The sequence below is a fragment of the Augochlora pura genome, chromosome 7, assembly GCF_028453695.1.
Source record: "Augochlora pura isolate Apur16 chromosome 7, APUR_v2.2.1, whole genome shotgun sequence".
Taxonomy (NCBI): domain Eukaryota; kingdom Metazoa; phylum Arthropoda; class Insecta; order Hymenoptera; family Halictidae; genus Augochlora; species Augochlora pura.
The window spans coordinates 22,529,999-22,547,722 of record NC_135778.1 but is presented as its reverse complement, the minus strand read 5'-3'; the positions used below and the strand labels follow the sequence as shown (position 1 = coordinate 22,547,722).

General features: G+C 34.9%; 1 protein-coding gene across 1 annotated transcript in view; it reads left to right on the top strand.

The window, feature by feature from the left end:
* Nmdar2 (glutamate ionotropic receptor NMDA type subunit 2) overlaps positions 1-17,724 on the top strand; it is a 136,286-nt gene that overhangs the window by 55,056 nt on the left and 63,506 nt on the right. Inside the window, 1 exon segment of the mRNA XM_078184810.1 lies at positions 14,422-14,651. Coding sequence (XP_078040936.1) covers positions 14,422-14,651 — 230 coding nt within the window.

Below are 17,724 nucleotides of genomic sequence, written 5' to 3'. Positions count from 1 at the left end.
TAGGTTCAAATAGAGCGACCGAGGGATAAGGGAGGGGGGGGGGGGCAGCGCTGCAACAAAGTCAGTGCAAACTTCTGTTGCGACTGTTCGTGTTTCAAAAAAGCTTCCGGGGATTTTGTGTGTGTGTGTGTGTGTGTGTGGACACACACAGCATCATGGAGGGTCCCAGATTTCACGGAGGCGTAATTAAAACGATCAGAATGGATCGGAATGGTGAGTCGGTTCTGTTAATTCTCCATAACGTTTCGTCAAACGGCGATATGCTTCTCGTGTCGTCGTTTAATTTCTTCCTCTTCCTTGGTAACGTAGAGCTTCTCGCACGTTACCGAGACCGTGTTTCGCCGGAAACGACGGAAAGATTTCCGTGTAGTTTAATTTAGTGATCGCATTGGACAGATTTTCTCCGGGGGATTGCGCCGCTCCCGGTAAGGTGCAATTGGCGCGAACGGTCGCGCACCGAGACGACACGTTTTCCATCTGTTGCGTGGGTGAAACAATCTTTCTTGCGCAGTCAATTTCTCTGGCGCCGACCTACCGCCCGTTGCGAATATTGCTCTCGTGACATATTAAACTTGTACGAACACCTGTACATTGCGCCAAATCGAATTTAAACGGGACAATCATGCGCCGCGAACGACAACCGTCGCAAAACCTGCATGAAGGATGTGGCTCTACCTGCAGGCTCTTAGGTACAGCCACATGGTCGATAACTTTGTAATCATTGACGCGGATTGTAAGCCTGATCAGAGTCTAATTCGGATTGATCATTTCACCCGTGAGATCCGCACTGCCGTGAGGGCCCGTGTCTAATCCGTGTGGGGTAGTCGACTCTCGGCGGACCCACGCGCATGGGGTTTAGTCTGACTGCAAAATTCGAGCAGTCCCACGCGGCGCTCGACATCAGGAATTTTCGATTGAGTCGGAGTCCAGTATAGGGTGCATTTAAGGGTGGGCTACTTGGCACGAAATAATTGTAAAACATTAATAAACAGCTGTTTGTCCCATCCTAATTTCTTCCGGGACTTGCTATCCGTTGTTGCAGGTGCGCGCGTGTATAATCCCGTAGAGGGTGATTGGTCCTAAGTACCGACGATTTGAATCGTCGAAAACAATAACGAAGTGATGTCGCAATTCTGCAACGTCACAGCACATACAACCGGTATACAAAGTATTCGTACCCTTCACAAATGATTTCAAAGATATTTTCATAATAGTCTTAGGGATGTTTACAACAAAATAGAAACACTTAGTGTCAAAAAAGGACCGGGTAATGACAATATCCCGGCAATCTTTTTTAAGTCGTGCATATTTAGCATGTCTCGGATTCTAGATTTAATCTTTAATCTATCCCTTAAAGAAAGTTGTTTTCCTAATGCATGGAAGATTGGAATTATCGCTCCCATATACAAGAATGGAGATAAATGCTGCGTTTCCAACTACAGACCATTATGGCGAAATCATTCGAAAGCATTATTGTAGATAAGCTCTTCTTTCCACAAATCGCTTTTGCATTCTCGCGATTCTCTGAATTTTCCAATTAGCAATAATAGTCCGAAAAATGCATCCATTTCTATGCAGTCTACTGATTTCCATTTCTTGTTCGATGGTATGCTCTCCCTCGCTTTTTTATTTGTCCATAATATGATATCGTCGATTACTTCATCATTGATAAATAAATGGAAGCACTCATCTTCTGTTTCTATATGTTCACTTTGTTCGGTAAATGAACATTTTCGTGGAAGATTTTACAATGTTGTAGTGTCCATTGGTGCAATATGTTGCCAATTACGACCAGATACCGCTACACTTTCTGCAGATTCTGGTGTATCTTCTTCATCCGAATCAGAATTTTGTTCTTCGGGTTCAGCATCGCTGTTAGATGCACTCCATCAGATGATTGTTCACAATTGTGAAGATCCTCTTCTTCAATCTCATCGATAAGAAATTGATCATTGTTTTGAGAGGTAGACATTTTACCAAGTAATAAACGAATATAACAATAACAAAGATAATAAAAATAATGGAAATAATGAATAATAAATTGGTAAATATATATAATAGAACTCTTGGCGCACGTCTTTCTCTCTCAAAGTGTTGTATACAACTAATCTGCCTCAAAATCAGTGACGTTTCCTATTATGGTGGGATTATTGTCGGGAATATAATACGGCATTATGGTGGCGTCAGTGCAAACATTGACGGTCTCTTTGCTACTCACACAGACAACTTCGGTACTGTGTACGTTACAACGAGTCACGAATGACTCCGGCATAGGAGGCGGAGGGTTAACCCTTTCGCGCCGAGCGCCGCATATACCATATGTATGCGGCATCCACGCGACGACCTGTGGGTACGAGCGCCGCATATACGCGGCATCCAAGTTATGTGTATACAAGTGGCATCCGTAGGCAAAATACAAAAATAAATTTTGTATTTTTATAATTTTGTAGGTCCATTCATATTAAAAATGTAAACATACTTGTTACATTAAAGCAATGATTGCTTTATTCGGCACAGTTATTTAAAACTAAGAAAAACGTATATACAGAAATCACACGCAATGTGCATATTTCTGGCGCGAGCTTTCGTTCAATGACAGTACATCGGCGGACGACACTGCTGTAGTGAAAGGGTTAAACCATGCCGCACTATGCCTCCACATTGGAAATGGCGGTCGATTTTAGAAGCAAGATACAGTGCCAAGGAGATTTGCTTCTTGTTGTACGAGATAGTTTCCATATCGATCCCATTCAACATTTCACATATAATTGAGCTCAAGGAACAACTCGAAATGTCGTCATAACTGGAAGAAGAAGTTTCTCGCTGTCCATGTAAGCTAGAATATGCCATAGTATCTAGCAAACTAATAAACTATCTAACAAGCTGTAACACTGCCACCTAATGTATGACTGCTAATGGATCATGATTAACGGCGGTTTCCTAACGAGATCGCGCGATACACGAGAGTTTCCAAGTTCTATGCGGTAAATGAACGTACCATTGCTGCCAGATATGATGACGTTGAAACGATAAAAAGCAAGCACGCTTAACCAAATAGCCTGTCACGGCGATTTAAATGGCTATTGTCACTAGACGTAAATTCTCCGGTTGCCCGCGGTTGAAAACTGTTAAACTATTATGCCATCTAAAACTGAATGCTTAAATCCGTGGTTTTGACACGTTCGTCGCCGTGTCACCTATATCTGTGTGACATTAATTTCTGACCAACCTTGAAAATTTATTTTTATTGTCAATAGATTCGAGCAAAATTAATTCGACTATGATTTTTCGAATGCGAAAGAGTTCTAATGTCATCCCCTATGACAAATCTGAACTTTTTAGTTTTATTTTAATTAATTAAATTGCTTTAATTATGTGGGGATTTTAGTGCCTTATTGCCGTCGACGAACGTGTTAAAAGAGAACATCATCGACCGCAATTTCAAAGAATTTAAATGCAACAATAATAAAATATAATTTGCGTACCTGTTGAAAAAAATCATAAAAACAAATTTGACAGACTTAAAACAATAGAATAACAACGAAATATGTAGTAGCAATGCAGCAAAGAATTATTTATGAAAACTTTAGGGGACAATATCTCGAATGTAAAAACTCGTGACATTTGATATTCTTTTTTGCAATCGCCAAATACCTTTTTCATTTTTTATAGTATAGGGTATATTTCGAGAGGAAAATGGTTAATTTCAGAAATTAAAATGTTCATATAATATATTTTTATTGCGTTTTTTTAGTACAGGTTAATAAGACTCAAACTAAATCTAATTTAAAACACTTAGATAACTTTTGTTTTACTGTAACAAATTGTGCACTAGAACAATTGAAAACTACTACAATTGTGACAATATTCGTGGTTATGATGTAAATTGTTACAATAAATAGATATTAGCGTAAAAATGAGCGTTTTACCAGATTTGACACTGTAAAGGGTTAAATTATGATAGGAATACAAGTTCTAGAAATATATCGCAAAAGTATGTGAACTTAATTTTTAGAATAAAAATGGTTATATGTAATGCCCTCTCAATCTTGTTTTGGGAAACTCTAGGGAAACTCTTACCGCTTCAGCATTCAACGTAGCGATTATGGTCGTATTGGTATTCATGATTGACGAGTTACCCCATTAACCTGGCCTACGTCAGGAGCAACACGGAGCATACGCGTCGGTGTAACACGCTCGAATAAATCTTGGAACGTATATAATCTATCAATTTACTTCATTTAATGCCCTTACAATCTATACGTGATACTTGAGATTTATTAAATGGATCTTTTAATAAAAATATAATATAAAATAAATACAATATACCTCAAAAAATAAATCGAGGGAAGGATGTCCTCGCTGAATAATATTTTAACGAAATATTCAAATCATTAATTGTGTAAGCTTTTAATTTTACGTGACCTTAATCGTAATTTCTACGATCTGTATTTAATAAATTAATATCGGAATTTTCTATATGCCTAAAAGACAATGACAATCGAGAGATATTCTATACAAATCATAATTTTACAATAATATGTGTAGTCATTTCTAATAAAAATTCAAAAATTTCATAATATATTCGATTTTCAAAAATACAATTTATGACATCCTTAAACAGAGGAACAATTGAATAAAAAGGGAAGTAAAGGGGTTAATTGGATCCACGTTTGATCTGTAAATGACCGACCACGCCCTCGATCTAGTAGGAGTTGCTATAAAGTCATTCAGTAAACGACAGAAAGGTCATCGGACTTCTTAAATTTCTTGCTTGCTTTACTTTTATCGATTGGAGACATTTACCAGAAAGACGTTTCGCAAGTACGCGACCGTGCCTCCGCCATTTCGTTTCTGCGACACTCACCCCTAATGAACCTGGAAATTGATCGGAGTCATTATTTACGCCTGTAGATACCAACTAGTTCTGATAACAGGATAAAGCAGCATGTATTTACATGCGACGCGGTTCGTTAACACTGTTTTCGCGATAATGAAGATCATGATTAAGGAGCAGCTCATTAATTTTTCTTTCGTTAGATCCTGTTACGTAAGCGAATTTCGTGAATGAGAAGATAGTCCGATCTACCGGAAGAAAAACGTTCATTATCCTTAACTTAGCATCGTGACTGGCAAGATTTGGTGGAGACATTGATTTCAAGATTAATCGATGTATCTATTCTATCAAAAGATTTACTCGAGTAAGTTACTCGAAAAATATTAGATTGTATCACTTAATTCCTGGTTGCACCATTATCTTCCTAATTACATTCCAGTCTGTAATAACGAAATAACATTCGTTCATCTAAGTTAAATTATATATTCTTAAGTTCTAATAATATTTGTACTTGCAGCAAATGTTTAATAATCAATATAAAATTGTAGAAAAAATTTGGCAATAATTATTGAAGGTAAAGCTGATTATTCATTAAAATGGGAACTATTTTGATTGATTTACATTATTATTAGAATCAGATTTGTTAAAAGACGGCAACGTGTTAATATTTGCATTTATAAAAATGACTAGAAAAAAATATCGAAATTTTCAACGCATTAGAAAAATTTAAAAACATTGCTATCTTCTCTTCAACTATTTAAAATTATCAGTAGCAGAAATATATTTTTATTTAACTTCTATTTCTTACAATTAAGGTGGAAAGTTGTCACTCTACATAAAGATCTACAAAATTAAGTATCAGAAACACTTCTTTTTATTTTACAAGATGATTATGTGATACGTTATGATTCCCTAACTCATGAATGAAATTTTGTCAGAAACTGTTCATCTCACTCAACATTGTGAAAGTAGCTGCTACGGGTAGGCAGTAGAAGTCTCGACTTCATTTCGACGGGCGTGTATATAAAATAAAATAGAATCGGCCAGTAAAACGGCCGTAAACTTGTACTCGGTATCCTCTGAATTCACATGGCGGTTCCCGTAAAGTATGATAGTGAAATGTAAATGCCTCGTTTTACGCCATTTAATAAGTATACTGTGAATTTCTTGTATTCGTGCTTTGCAAAAACGTTTCAACTTCGGTCAAATGAAAAATGTTTCAACACTTGAAGTAAATTGCACATAGCCTTATTATAATTCGTAACCGGATAAAAAAATTCCAAGTGAAATATGAAACTTCTTGCAGTCCATCACTTTTATTCCATTCTCGCACAACGTTGCTATACAATAGAAATTCTATTCGAATGGAGAACAAAGATACGTTCAACATCGGCGAGAAGAACGAATATCTAACAGCTTCTCGGTTTCGGGAACGTCATAATAATTCACGAAATTTCTAGCGACTACAGATAGTGCTGGGGCGTTCTCCTTCTGGGAGGTGTTGCAATGAAACTCGTAAAAACGGCCGACGACATTAATCATCGTGTAACGACGCAACTGATTCTCTGCACCGTGGACGTGCCTCAGCATTTCCTCGGCAGCTCAGTAAGCTACTTGACGGGAAACATTATTTACAGATATTGCGTACCTACTTCCTCGTACACGCAGCCATGTTCCGTTCCTGCAGTATTCCCATTAATCTCGCTCCAACTGCCGGTAAAGATGACTTTCTGTGAATCTGATGTCGTGCGTCGTCATCTGTAACGCTTATGACAATTCCGACAAGATTTCAATAAATACGTCGCATCGCTACTTAAATTACGTACTACGGAAGATATCGCGTCCCTTGATTTTTTGTAAAAGGAGCTTCGAAGTATGCTTTCACCATCAATGCAACAAGAAATTAATTCGTTTGGATCTATATTCGATTTAATACTAAATAAAATCATACAACTTTTATAATTAGGGCAGAGTTGCCATAATCGTAGCACTTAAGTAAATTTAAAAAGAAAACATGTGAAACTGATAACTGTATTTATAAAACTAATTGCGCAGATCAATATGATGGCATGTTATTTAAACACTTTTAATGTTTATAAGCGTGTAAAAAGGCTCATTATTAAATTGAATTTCAATTTTCGAAAAGGTTAAAAAGGTTGATTTTGGCAACCTGTATCCTAAATCGTACCTCTGTCATAACTTTTGTAATATCTAATTGAACATTTTAAAACGTGTACTGCCGAAGTCGAAAAGTGGAATATGGTCATTTATAGAATGATTTGAGTTTAATTTATAGACGTATTTATTAAAGAAATTAATACCTATTAAAAACCAAATACAGTGATGACAATGATACAATTTGATGTTTTTCGATAAGCTTGCACATTCTTCGTGTACACTGTATCATATTCTCGAGGCGAACTTGCTCACATAAATTGCAGAACCAGTTTTATTCATTAACCGATATCAGTGTGATTTGGAAAATTTTGTAATAGTACGATTTAGGTTATTGCTTATTATTTGTTCGCTGCTTCAGAAACGCAATTATCTAATCTCAATGTAACATAAAAATAAATACGATTATTAAAATAAATAACGTGTATTTAACATTGATAAAGTTTCATATTATCTCTATACTCTATGTATTAATTAGTTGAATTAATTACGTAAATTGTGTAATCATATCTATAATTATGTAAACTATATAATTATATCTATAATTACGTGAACTGTATAATTATATTTTTAATTATGTAGATTTACCTAAATTATATCTATTATTAATCTTGTATATCTAAAAGTAAATATACGTTGAACAAGAATAGTTTGACAATATCTCGAGCACAGTCAACAGTAACAACTTATTATTAAACATGCGCGTTTTATATGCAACTCTACAGAAACTGGCCTGCACTTATCCTACTTCAGCTTAATTAACCCTGTTTGTGTCGCGCGAAAACGGGTGCCTGTGCGAAGAAAACCGGAGGAATTTGATGAATTTACTATAGGGCTTGGAAAAGTACTCATAAAAAACTAAACTAAAAATGATATTTGAGAAATTGAAAATGCAGCGTATTGCGGGAGAAAGGGAGAATAATTTCATACCAATCATACTTCAATATTTATTTAAAATCATAGAAATAATAGCAATATAAACTATGATAGAAAACATAAAGACCAGTTGCTCTTGTACAAACGATATTTACACCTATCATCGCTCGATCAATTTTGTGTAAGTCTCGTAGTATGAAATATAAATATTTCATTTTCAATAATTTTCAATAAAATAATCAATATCAGTCCCGATGACAAAATGATAACTCCATGATACACGGACAGCATCAAACAAATCAACTACAGAACAAGTAGATCGTGTAGCTGGTACAACGTGAAAGAAAAAATTTAAATATTATTATAAAGATTTATATTTAGTGTTCTGACTACTAAAAATATGTATTATCCATTTATTTTTGCTCACACGCGCGATTTATTTAACAGTTATGCTGACAACTGAAAGAAAGATTCTAGTCTCGTCGTGCCGTTGCATGATGTGGCACGTAAGGTAGTATCTGATAAATATCATAAACAAATTGCGATTACGATCCCGAGAAACTATCTCGTGTCGAGCTTCTACCTTATTGCTCTAGCGTATACAGTGCTGCGGCACCAACCAACCGAAAACATAACGAAAAGATCTAACAAATTATGTTTTTAATTGCAATTTATAACGTTTTACATACTTATTTTGAAATACAGAACTCCTGTGATTTGTATAATAGGCGTCAACGCTTGCGCAATGATATATCGTTGTTGGCACTTTCCGCAATTGTAGCGAACGTATACAGTACCGGACAAATGAATTCGGACAGAAATGTTTTTGTTTTCCAACGATTTGCCATTATTGGTAGGAGAGGGTTACTTTCTCTTTTGTTTTCTATTACTTGAAAGCTAGCTCACGAAGAAGTTAGGCGTAGATATTTTCTCTACATTGCCTGTAAGGCAGGTTTTATTCAAATTTGCTCGGACAAATGTATTCGGACGTTTCATTTATGCATGTAATTTATCTTTTAATATCGATATATTTGTTGAATTCTTTTTTGTGCTTTTATTCTATTCTTACGAAGATAGCGCGAGGACAAAGTTTACCGAAATGTATGAAGGAACGAGTTGTAAATGCTTTAGAAAACGGTGAATCGATATCTGATGTTTCCCGACGTTTTTTCATCGCAAAACAAACTGTGTACTCTATTGAAAAGCGATTTCAAGAACGAGGACACTTAGAAAATAAAGCCAAATCCGGCCGTCCGAAAAAGACTTCGATTAGACAAAACAGGCAAATACGACGTCTATCGGTTGCTGATCTCAGGAAGACTGCAGTAGATATCCATAAAAGTTTAATCGAAACTGACGACTTGGATATTAGCGTGCGTACAGTACAACGTCGTTTAACGTTTTTCGGGTTACATGGACGACATGGAGTGAAGAAACCACTGATTTCAAAAAAGAATAGACTGGCCCGATTTAAATTTGCTCAAGGACACCTTCATTGGTCAGTAGAAGACTGGTCCAATGTGCTTTTCAGCGACGAAAGCAAATTTAAATTATTTGGATCTGATGTAATTTAGTGGGTACGTCGACCAACAGCTCAAAGATTCAAGATTCAACGTGCGTTATCAAATTCCAACAATAAAGCATAGAGGGGGAAGCATTATAGTTTGTGGGTGCTTCTCTGATCACGGCGTTGGTCCATTGCGGCAAATTAAAGGCATAATGAAGAAGGAACAGTACGTAGAAATGTTAGAGACATACATGTTACCTCATGCAAAGGAAGTCATGGACGAAAATTGGATATTCGTCATTTATACGAGAGAAACATGCCTCTCGTGCTGTGAAAAATTGGATTCGCGTAAATGATGTGAACGTTCTTAGATGACCATCGCAAAGTCCGGACCTGTATCCGATAGAACATCTTTGGGAACATTTAAAACTATCGATAAAAAATGAAAAATTCCTAAATAGTCCAGCTACATTAAATAGTCTTTTGAAATCTATGCCTGAAAGAATGCAGGCAGTTCTCGATTCTAGAGGTTATTCTACTAAATATTAATTTATTCTTTCATATTCATCAATAATATTCGTTTATTTTATATTTTCCTCAAGATTTAAGTTCTGTCCGAATACTTTCGTCAATCAAATTTTTGTTTATTATTCAAAATATATGTAAAGAAAGTGTATTTTTTTAATTCGAATCCGCCGGTCATATCGGCCGAATCAACGCGGTAATATTAAGTCGATATCAGCCGATAAGCGAAAATCTATTTTACCATCGCGTAAGGAAGACACAGTAAAATATAGAGAATTGAAAAGATAAGCACGCGTATGTTAAAGTGATAAAAAGACCTTACACCAGAAATAAAATTTAATGTCGTTTCGTTATTACAGGTAGGAATAAGATTAATCAAGGGTATTAGGAGTCGTAGGATAGATATTAAATAAATTTCGTTATTACAGAAACTCAGTACTGCTTATTTGATGGTGTGGGATCTCCTTAACCTCAATCCATAAGAAATATCATTATATATTTTATGTTAGAAATCACTAAATTGGTTTATATATATTATTTACCATTCTGACCCTCATAAACTGCTCGATTCATTTTATATTAATATTGTGACTTATTCATAAAAACTAAGATAAACCATTTGTCCGGTATTGTATTCTCGTTCGGCACTAAAAGGGTTAAATCAGACTTATTTCTTCATAGACACACCTAGATATTCGGGATGCAGATGCTTGGCGTGTAACGCATCGACCATGATAAAAAGTTCCGCGCGACGAAATTAGTGACCCGCGTTCATTGTTTCTCTTTGTTTCCGTTGTGTCAGGGGCGAATGAAAAATTGCAAGTTGCCTTTGAGCGACGCGCGACGTTGACGACGACTGCAGGAACGTGGTGTAGTCAGGCGAGAAGGGGGGGGGGGGGGGGGGGTGAATTTACATCGGCAACACATACCAACCGTATCTGTATCGAATTCCAATATTCGTATGTCGGACGAGCGCGCACGAGAGACGACCCTCTCCCCCTCCTATTACATATTCGAAATGCCAACGAAGTTTTACCGGGCTGCCATTTTCACTCCTGAACGTCCGCAATCTTCTCCACTTTGTTCTGCGAGCCGAGCAGTTTCGTTTGAAATTTTCGATCGCTTTATCCGGTATTGGTTGCCGCAATATACGGTGTCCTTAAAGAGGGGTTCCAGTAGGATACAATTCACTGGGTCCTCCGAGGAGCTGCGAAATAAATTCGGATCAAGTCATTCGAGTGGATTAAAACAGCGACAGATAAATTCGTGACACTTAATCCGGTCCGTATTATCGTGTTATTTAATTGGAAAAACTTTTCATTGGTCTGATCCGGATTAGATAGCGTCGAACGTTTTCTATCCAGTAGGATTCCTTTGCACGAAAACCTAATACTAATTTTATATACAATTCGACATATTTCTATTAATTTACGTAGTCTTTCTTTTATTATGTAGTTTCCATTTTCTTCCTTTTATTATGTTGATACCATTTTATTTACATATCTGTCATGATTAGACTGCGGATTTTTATGCAAAATAAAAACTATCTGCGTCTACTGCAAGACAAATGAGCCAAGTATACTATTCTCTCTCTTAAATCATTTTATGCTTAAAATGCATAAAATCCGTAGTCTAGTCATGACTAAGCAACGAGCTTTATGTATAACATTAGTAAAAACTTATAAGAGAAATACAGGAAAGCGAAAATATTGAAAGCATTCAAAAACGCTGTGATATTATTTTTAATTGATTGAAACTATTAAAAGACGAAATAGAATTTTATTCAGCTTCAGTTTCATATCATTTCTGGACAACATTTTCATTTTTACACAAAATCTCCGCTATTTAGTGAAGTCAGGTTTTATAAAGGAAAGTTTGATGTATTAGCGAGAAAGCACGCAACTCTCGGCGGTTACTACTCGGCGGCTACAAAAAATGGATAAACCAGGAATAGCCACCAAGAGCTCGTAGCGGATAGTTGTAGGCTCTAATATTTCGCCAAATATTTATAAATCAATTACATTAGTTACAACTAATGATAATAAGTAATAATTGCAATACGTTCCAAAATTATTTTTATAGATATTGCCAAAGCTTAGATTTAAAAATTGTTCAAAGTGTAACTGTTACATGAATGAAGACTCAATTTCATATGCATAGAATGAATTTTCTAATATGAAATGGAAATACTAGAAGCCAGAAAAATTATTTTAGATTTGCAGTTGAAATGGCTTCGAGTGCAAAGAGTTAAGTTTCTCGTATCATCAATATTATCTATTATTGGACACTTATTTTGGTCGAAATCTTTATTGTTGAACATTTTCATTGTCTATATTGAAAAATAGATTTATGAATAGCGTCGTCACCATGTAGACCACTTTGTTTCTTAGTCTTTCGTTACCTTTTATTTCTTACAAATAAGTGTACTTAGTAAACGGCAGACACTAATTATGAATCGTTATTAGACCATACTTAATTTGATTCAAGTTTACAATCGCACCTTTCATACAAGACAATTGTGAATATAGTTTCTGTAAATTATAATTATATGTTTCTATTATATACTTCTTTAGTTAAAGTTTATGTCTATAAATTCGTATTGTCAAAGTTATTATAAACTTCAAATCGAAAGCAAAATTAACATGAGAACAATTTGATACAATCGTAACATTTGTAACTTTAATGTTAATGGTCCATTTTAGCTCGATCGCATGATGGAGTGCGAGATGGAAAGCAGTTTCAGAAGAATAATGAAATCAGATAACTTTAAATGGAACTTTGTAATTAAATCAAAAAAGTATTTCTAAGTCCCGCGAACTGCTGTCGTTAATTGCATTCTACCTTTATTCTCGGCCAGTAAAATGCGTCATTACCTAAATGAGAAAACCACTTTATCTGCTGTGCACTATGGATCTGTTTAATATTGTTGCGTCGCGAGCGACCCATGTAATTAAGTTATGACGACCCCCAGGTAGATTCTTCATAATACCGCGTCGAAGCTTTCGGGCCTTCGACAACCGATACCAGATGTGGCCATGAGCAGGGGTACGGCCAGCGACAGCTACGCTAAATACAATGAAAATCGGAGAATTCCCAGATTTCTGCTGTCCCCTCTTCTTGGCCATCTCTCTAATATTCATTGGTTTTAAGATAATTTAAGTAGCCAATGAAATACCAACTCCACCCACGCCATTTACATACGAAGGCGTAATCGGAGGATGAGAAGCGTACCTACTTCACTTTCCATTTTGCACTCGGTAACTTCTCATCTAGTCCGACAAACGACATTTGTACATAGTGTTATAGTTTGTGATAAGTTGTTCGTCATTTTATTATTAAACCTTGTTTAAATACGGCACCTTGTTCCATCTCAGTTCACCCTCAAATCTATCCTCAACATATTAATTTATCGCGAGGTAGGCGCGTTATTCAATCGTCGTCAAATACGATCGACGCTGTAACGCACCGCGCAACAAATATCGCTAAATTGCCAACACCGTTAAAAATCGTGTTAAATGGGATAAGAAAACAACTTTTATATTCGTACCAACAAGTCGATTTATAAGGCTTGAATAAATTTATTGAATAAGTTCGTTTTGCCACAATAATTTTATTTTATTATATTTCTTCCAATTCATATTTTATAATTCTTATTCATATTTCTATTATACTATACCTGTCAGAATATATTCGGTCAGAATTATAAATGCGATTATTAAAAGTATCGTTCGAGTGACCGAAAGAAGCAAAAATCCGTACTATACATATATCTATGTATTGGGCTAAAATATAAACAACATAAAACAATATTCCTTTAATAATAATAAAAATAATATTAAAATAAATGAATGGTAGAAGTTCTTGTCTTTTTAACAAGTATGTAATAATACAGTGTTATCATTTTGTGGAAATCAGGAGACATTTTTGTAGGATGATGAAATTGTAAAACACTTTTTAATACTCCAGACAATAAATGCGACGTTAGGAATCGTCCAAAAAAGTATCTTAGCGTTAGAAAATAATTAAATCCTTTCTCAAATCCGTTTTATATTTCAAATCATAAAAGCTAATAGAAAAGCAAACCTGCATATTAACATTTTATCTCTAACGTAAATGAAAATATTTTCTACATCAAACATATAAATAATTATAATAATGCTTAATTTACTTAACAGAATACTTTTACCCAAACGTGTATTTCAACGTTAATCAACTAAAACCGAACTTACTTTATCTGATAAAAATAATAACATTAAAGTAGAGAAAGTATCAAAATCATATAAAAATATAGACACAGATAAAACATTAGAAAAAAAACCAACTACTTGAAGTTTCTTTTATATTCTTTTCAAAACTAATGATGATAATGCATAAAGTAAAAAGAAATGAGTTTTATATCGTGGATATTGAAAAAAACAAACATTTCTCCTCTTTCCAAAGATTGCCGAATATTTTATAGCACAAATTTATAACTGATTTTTTGTTTGGTTTCTGTCAACAGATCGGTGTCTGGAAATCCTGGGAGAAAGAAGGTCTTGACATCAAGGACATCGTGTGGCCCGGAAACACTCATACTCCTCCTCAAGGAGTTCCGGAAAAGTTCAATTTAAAAATAACTTTTCTCGAGGAGCCGCCATACATCAATCTAGCACCGCCAGATCCTGTCACCGGAAAATGTTTGGTAGATCGTGGTGTTCACTGCCAAATAGCCAAGGCATCCGATCTTGTCGAGTAAGTAAACAACAAAAACATTATTTTCTTATTGTCTGTGTCTTTCGTTAAGGTCCCGATATGTTAATATTCTGTAAAGGCCACTACTTGCATCACTTTTTGGCCTGTCGGTATCGGTTCGGCTGACAATCCAGCTACCTAAAAATTCCATCAAAACGAATCAGTTTATTTGATTAAACAAAAATTAAATGTTAAGATATATCATATCAAAAATACTCTTTGTACCTTCCTCAATTTCCCAAATGTTAACCAGGTTTGATACATTGAATACGTCAACACAAAAATTTATTTCTGGGAAAATAATCCCATCATCTATACAGGGTTAACAAAATAACCTGATCACCTTGGATATTTGATTTGTTTTTGATAATTGTGGGAATAGTCAGAATAAACTATTTTTATTTTAAAGAGATAAATATTGTAATAAAAAGAATATTTTTTTAGAAGTCGCATGAAAACCGCGATATTATAGATTAATGGATAAGTCTCAACCACATATATTACGTTACAATAACAAATATATGTATATAATCTCATTTAAGAGAATCTCGACGAAATTAAATTCGCGATAAGTATGACTTTTAAAAGGATATTCTGTTTATTTACGCTGATAATTTGCGTCTTCAAATAGAACAATGTTTCCTTTTGATATATTTCCATACTATAAAAACCAAATACAATATGCAGAGTGATCAAGTTATACTGTTTATCCAATAAATATGGGTGATTTTGTGGTGGCCCACATCACATAATTAACAATGACGCATATTTACATTGCACCTACATTGCACTAATAATCATTTTCGTTTGCAACTTACACTTTTATTGTATGGTTGACAGTAAATAATTTCTTCATTATTATCGCATCATTAATCAAATTGAACTGTTGAAATTCGAGATATGTTGAAGGCTCTCTCATCTGAAAATTAATTTGTATAGTATCCTGATACCAAACATTGTATAATCTAAAAATTTCATTCAAGTTCTCTACTAGACGATAATATATTTAAATAATGCAACGTTTAGGTAAAAGAAAGTTTGAAGGCCAGAATATTGGAAGAATAAATGTTCAGGTAAAGGTGTTGCCACTGTACTAATGGCTACATTGAGCGTTCACTTACTAACTCAATGTTTTGAAAACATGATTTGCTGTGGCGTGTATTTCGCATTATATTGATCTATCCACTGATACCAACATAATCCGGTTGTATGATACCAGCTCTAATTAACAGACTACATTAATTCAACAAGATAGATGATTTAGACGTGCATAATATAATAAAAACATTTACACGACAAATAACATATGCAATATACAATGACGAGCAAAAGTGTAAATAGACGACGTTACATTGCTGATGAATCATGCAGAACTAATATATTTTACAGGAACTAATTGGATACAGTTATCAAATAAACTGTTTTATTCTATTTTAAAACCATTCCTGAACTGAAGTTTACTTATAAATGACTGTTAATGTCTGTTAATTATTATGTAGTTCATATAAATCTTAGACAGCGTGCTGAACTGTAAACATGGCATCGTATATCTGTTTACGTTAAATTTATTCTATATTGTTGTAGTTAATAAAAGAGAGTAACAATTTTTCATTTACAACTATCAACTAATAACTTTGATTGCATTTATCGAATTATTTAATGTAAAATATACTAGCATTATTTGATTAATCAGTAATATAACGTCGTCTGTGTGCTTACACTTTGACTCGTCACTGTATTATCATAATCAATAATAATATGACATTAATTTCTGTCCAGATTCCATTGGTATTTTCTTACAACTTATTTTCTAAAACAAAATTGTTCTCAAACAACAGATAGCCTAGTAATTGCACAAACATCCATAGTCTAAACGATAACATTTATCCGCAAATTACGTAAAATTAAACTATTTTATTTAATTAAAATAAATTGTTTAATTAAGCGGTACGATATTAATTACCTTTTTAATATTCTTACGTTTAGCAAATACTAATGGAATTAAGAGAATGTAATAAATTAACATACAAATAAATCTTTATGTATGAGGAAACATTTCCCACGTCCGCGTATGTATATGTGTGACGCGGCAGTCAAAGTGTTAAAGGGCCAAATAAACTACCTCCATTTTATCGAATGTTCGTGGTCGTTGAGCCAGCACGACGACGGCGTGGTCAACGCGTTGAAATGGATCGAGACATTCTGACCATCCTATATTTCACGCGACGGACAGCGCACCGTCGTGTTTGCGTGTCAGGTAGTCAGTAATTCATTTGCTGGCTGCGCGGGTAACAGCGTTAGTCCGGCGTTGGCCGGACGTTTAACTGATTTCGTCAAGAATGAACAACGTCAATTTCATCGGAAGTTGCGATCGTGGCGCATTAAACGGGGTTGCGGGAGAAGGAAGGAAAGAAGGACAAGCTCCGAGGGGTGCGCTCAACCGTGTGACGGCGCACAATGGGGGTGAAGTGACAAGGCAATGTCAAAAACAAGGATCTTTTTACAGAAATAAGATAAAGCGACGATGTTCATCTTAAGATAAAGCTGAAATCTTACAGAATAAGAGAACTGTAGAGACAATCTAGTGTGAACATTTTTTCACCTGGAATGTTAAACTTGATATAACTCCACAAAATTACATTTCTAACCGAATCACAACATTTATGTAGCACTTCAAGATTTTCAAAAAATATCAGCAGTTTATCGAATTATTATTTCAACGGAAAAATCGCGATTTCACTGGAATCAATTCTTTTTGAAAATCCTTTAGCGATAAATCAATTTTGCAGTCGACTTTAAAATCAATAGGTGAAAATCTAAAGGAAACGAAATGCGTAACATATGAATTTAAAAAAAAATCCAACTGCACACGGTATTTGATAAATCATACTTTGAAATATTAAGGGGACCGGAAAGTAATGTCGTTTCTGCGCATGTCGATATTTGTTAATCATTTGTTAGGTTATTTTGTATTTCAAAGGCGTGCTCGAGACAGTTTAAGATTAGAGTGACTTGTGTTCTCGTAAATAGTAATATCCTAAATCTTTTTCGCAATTTACGGTGAAATGGCCAG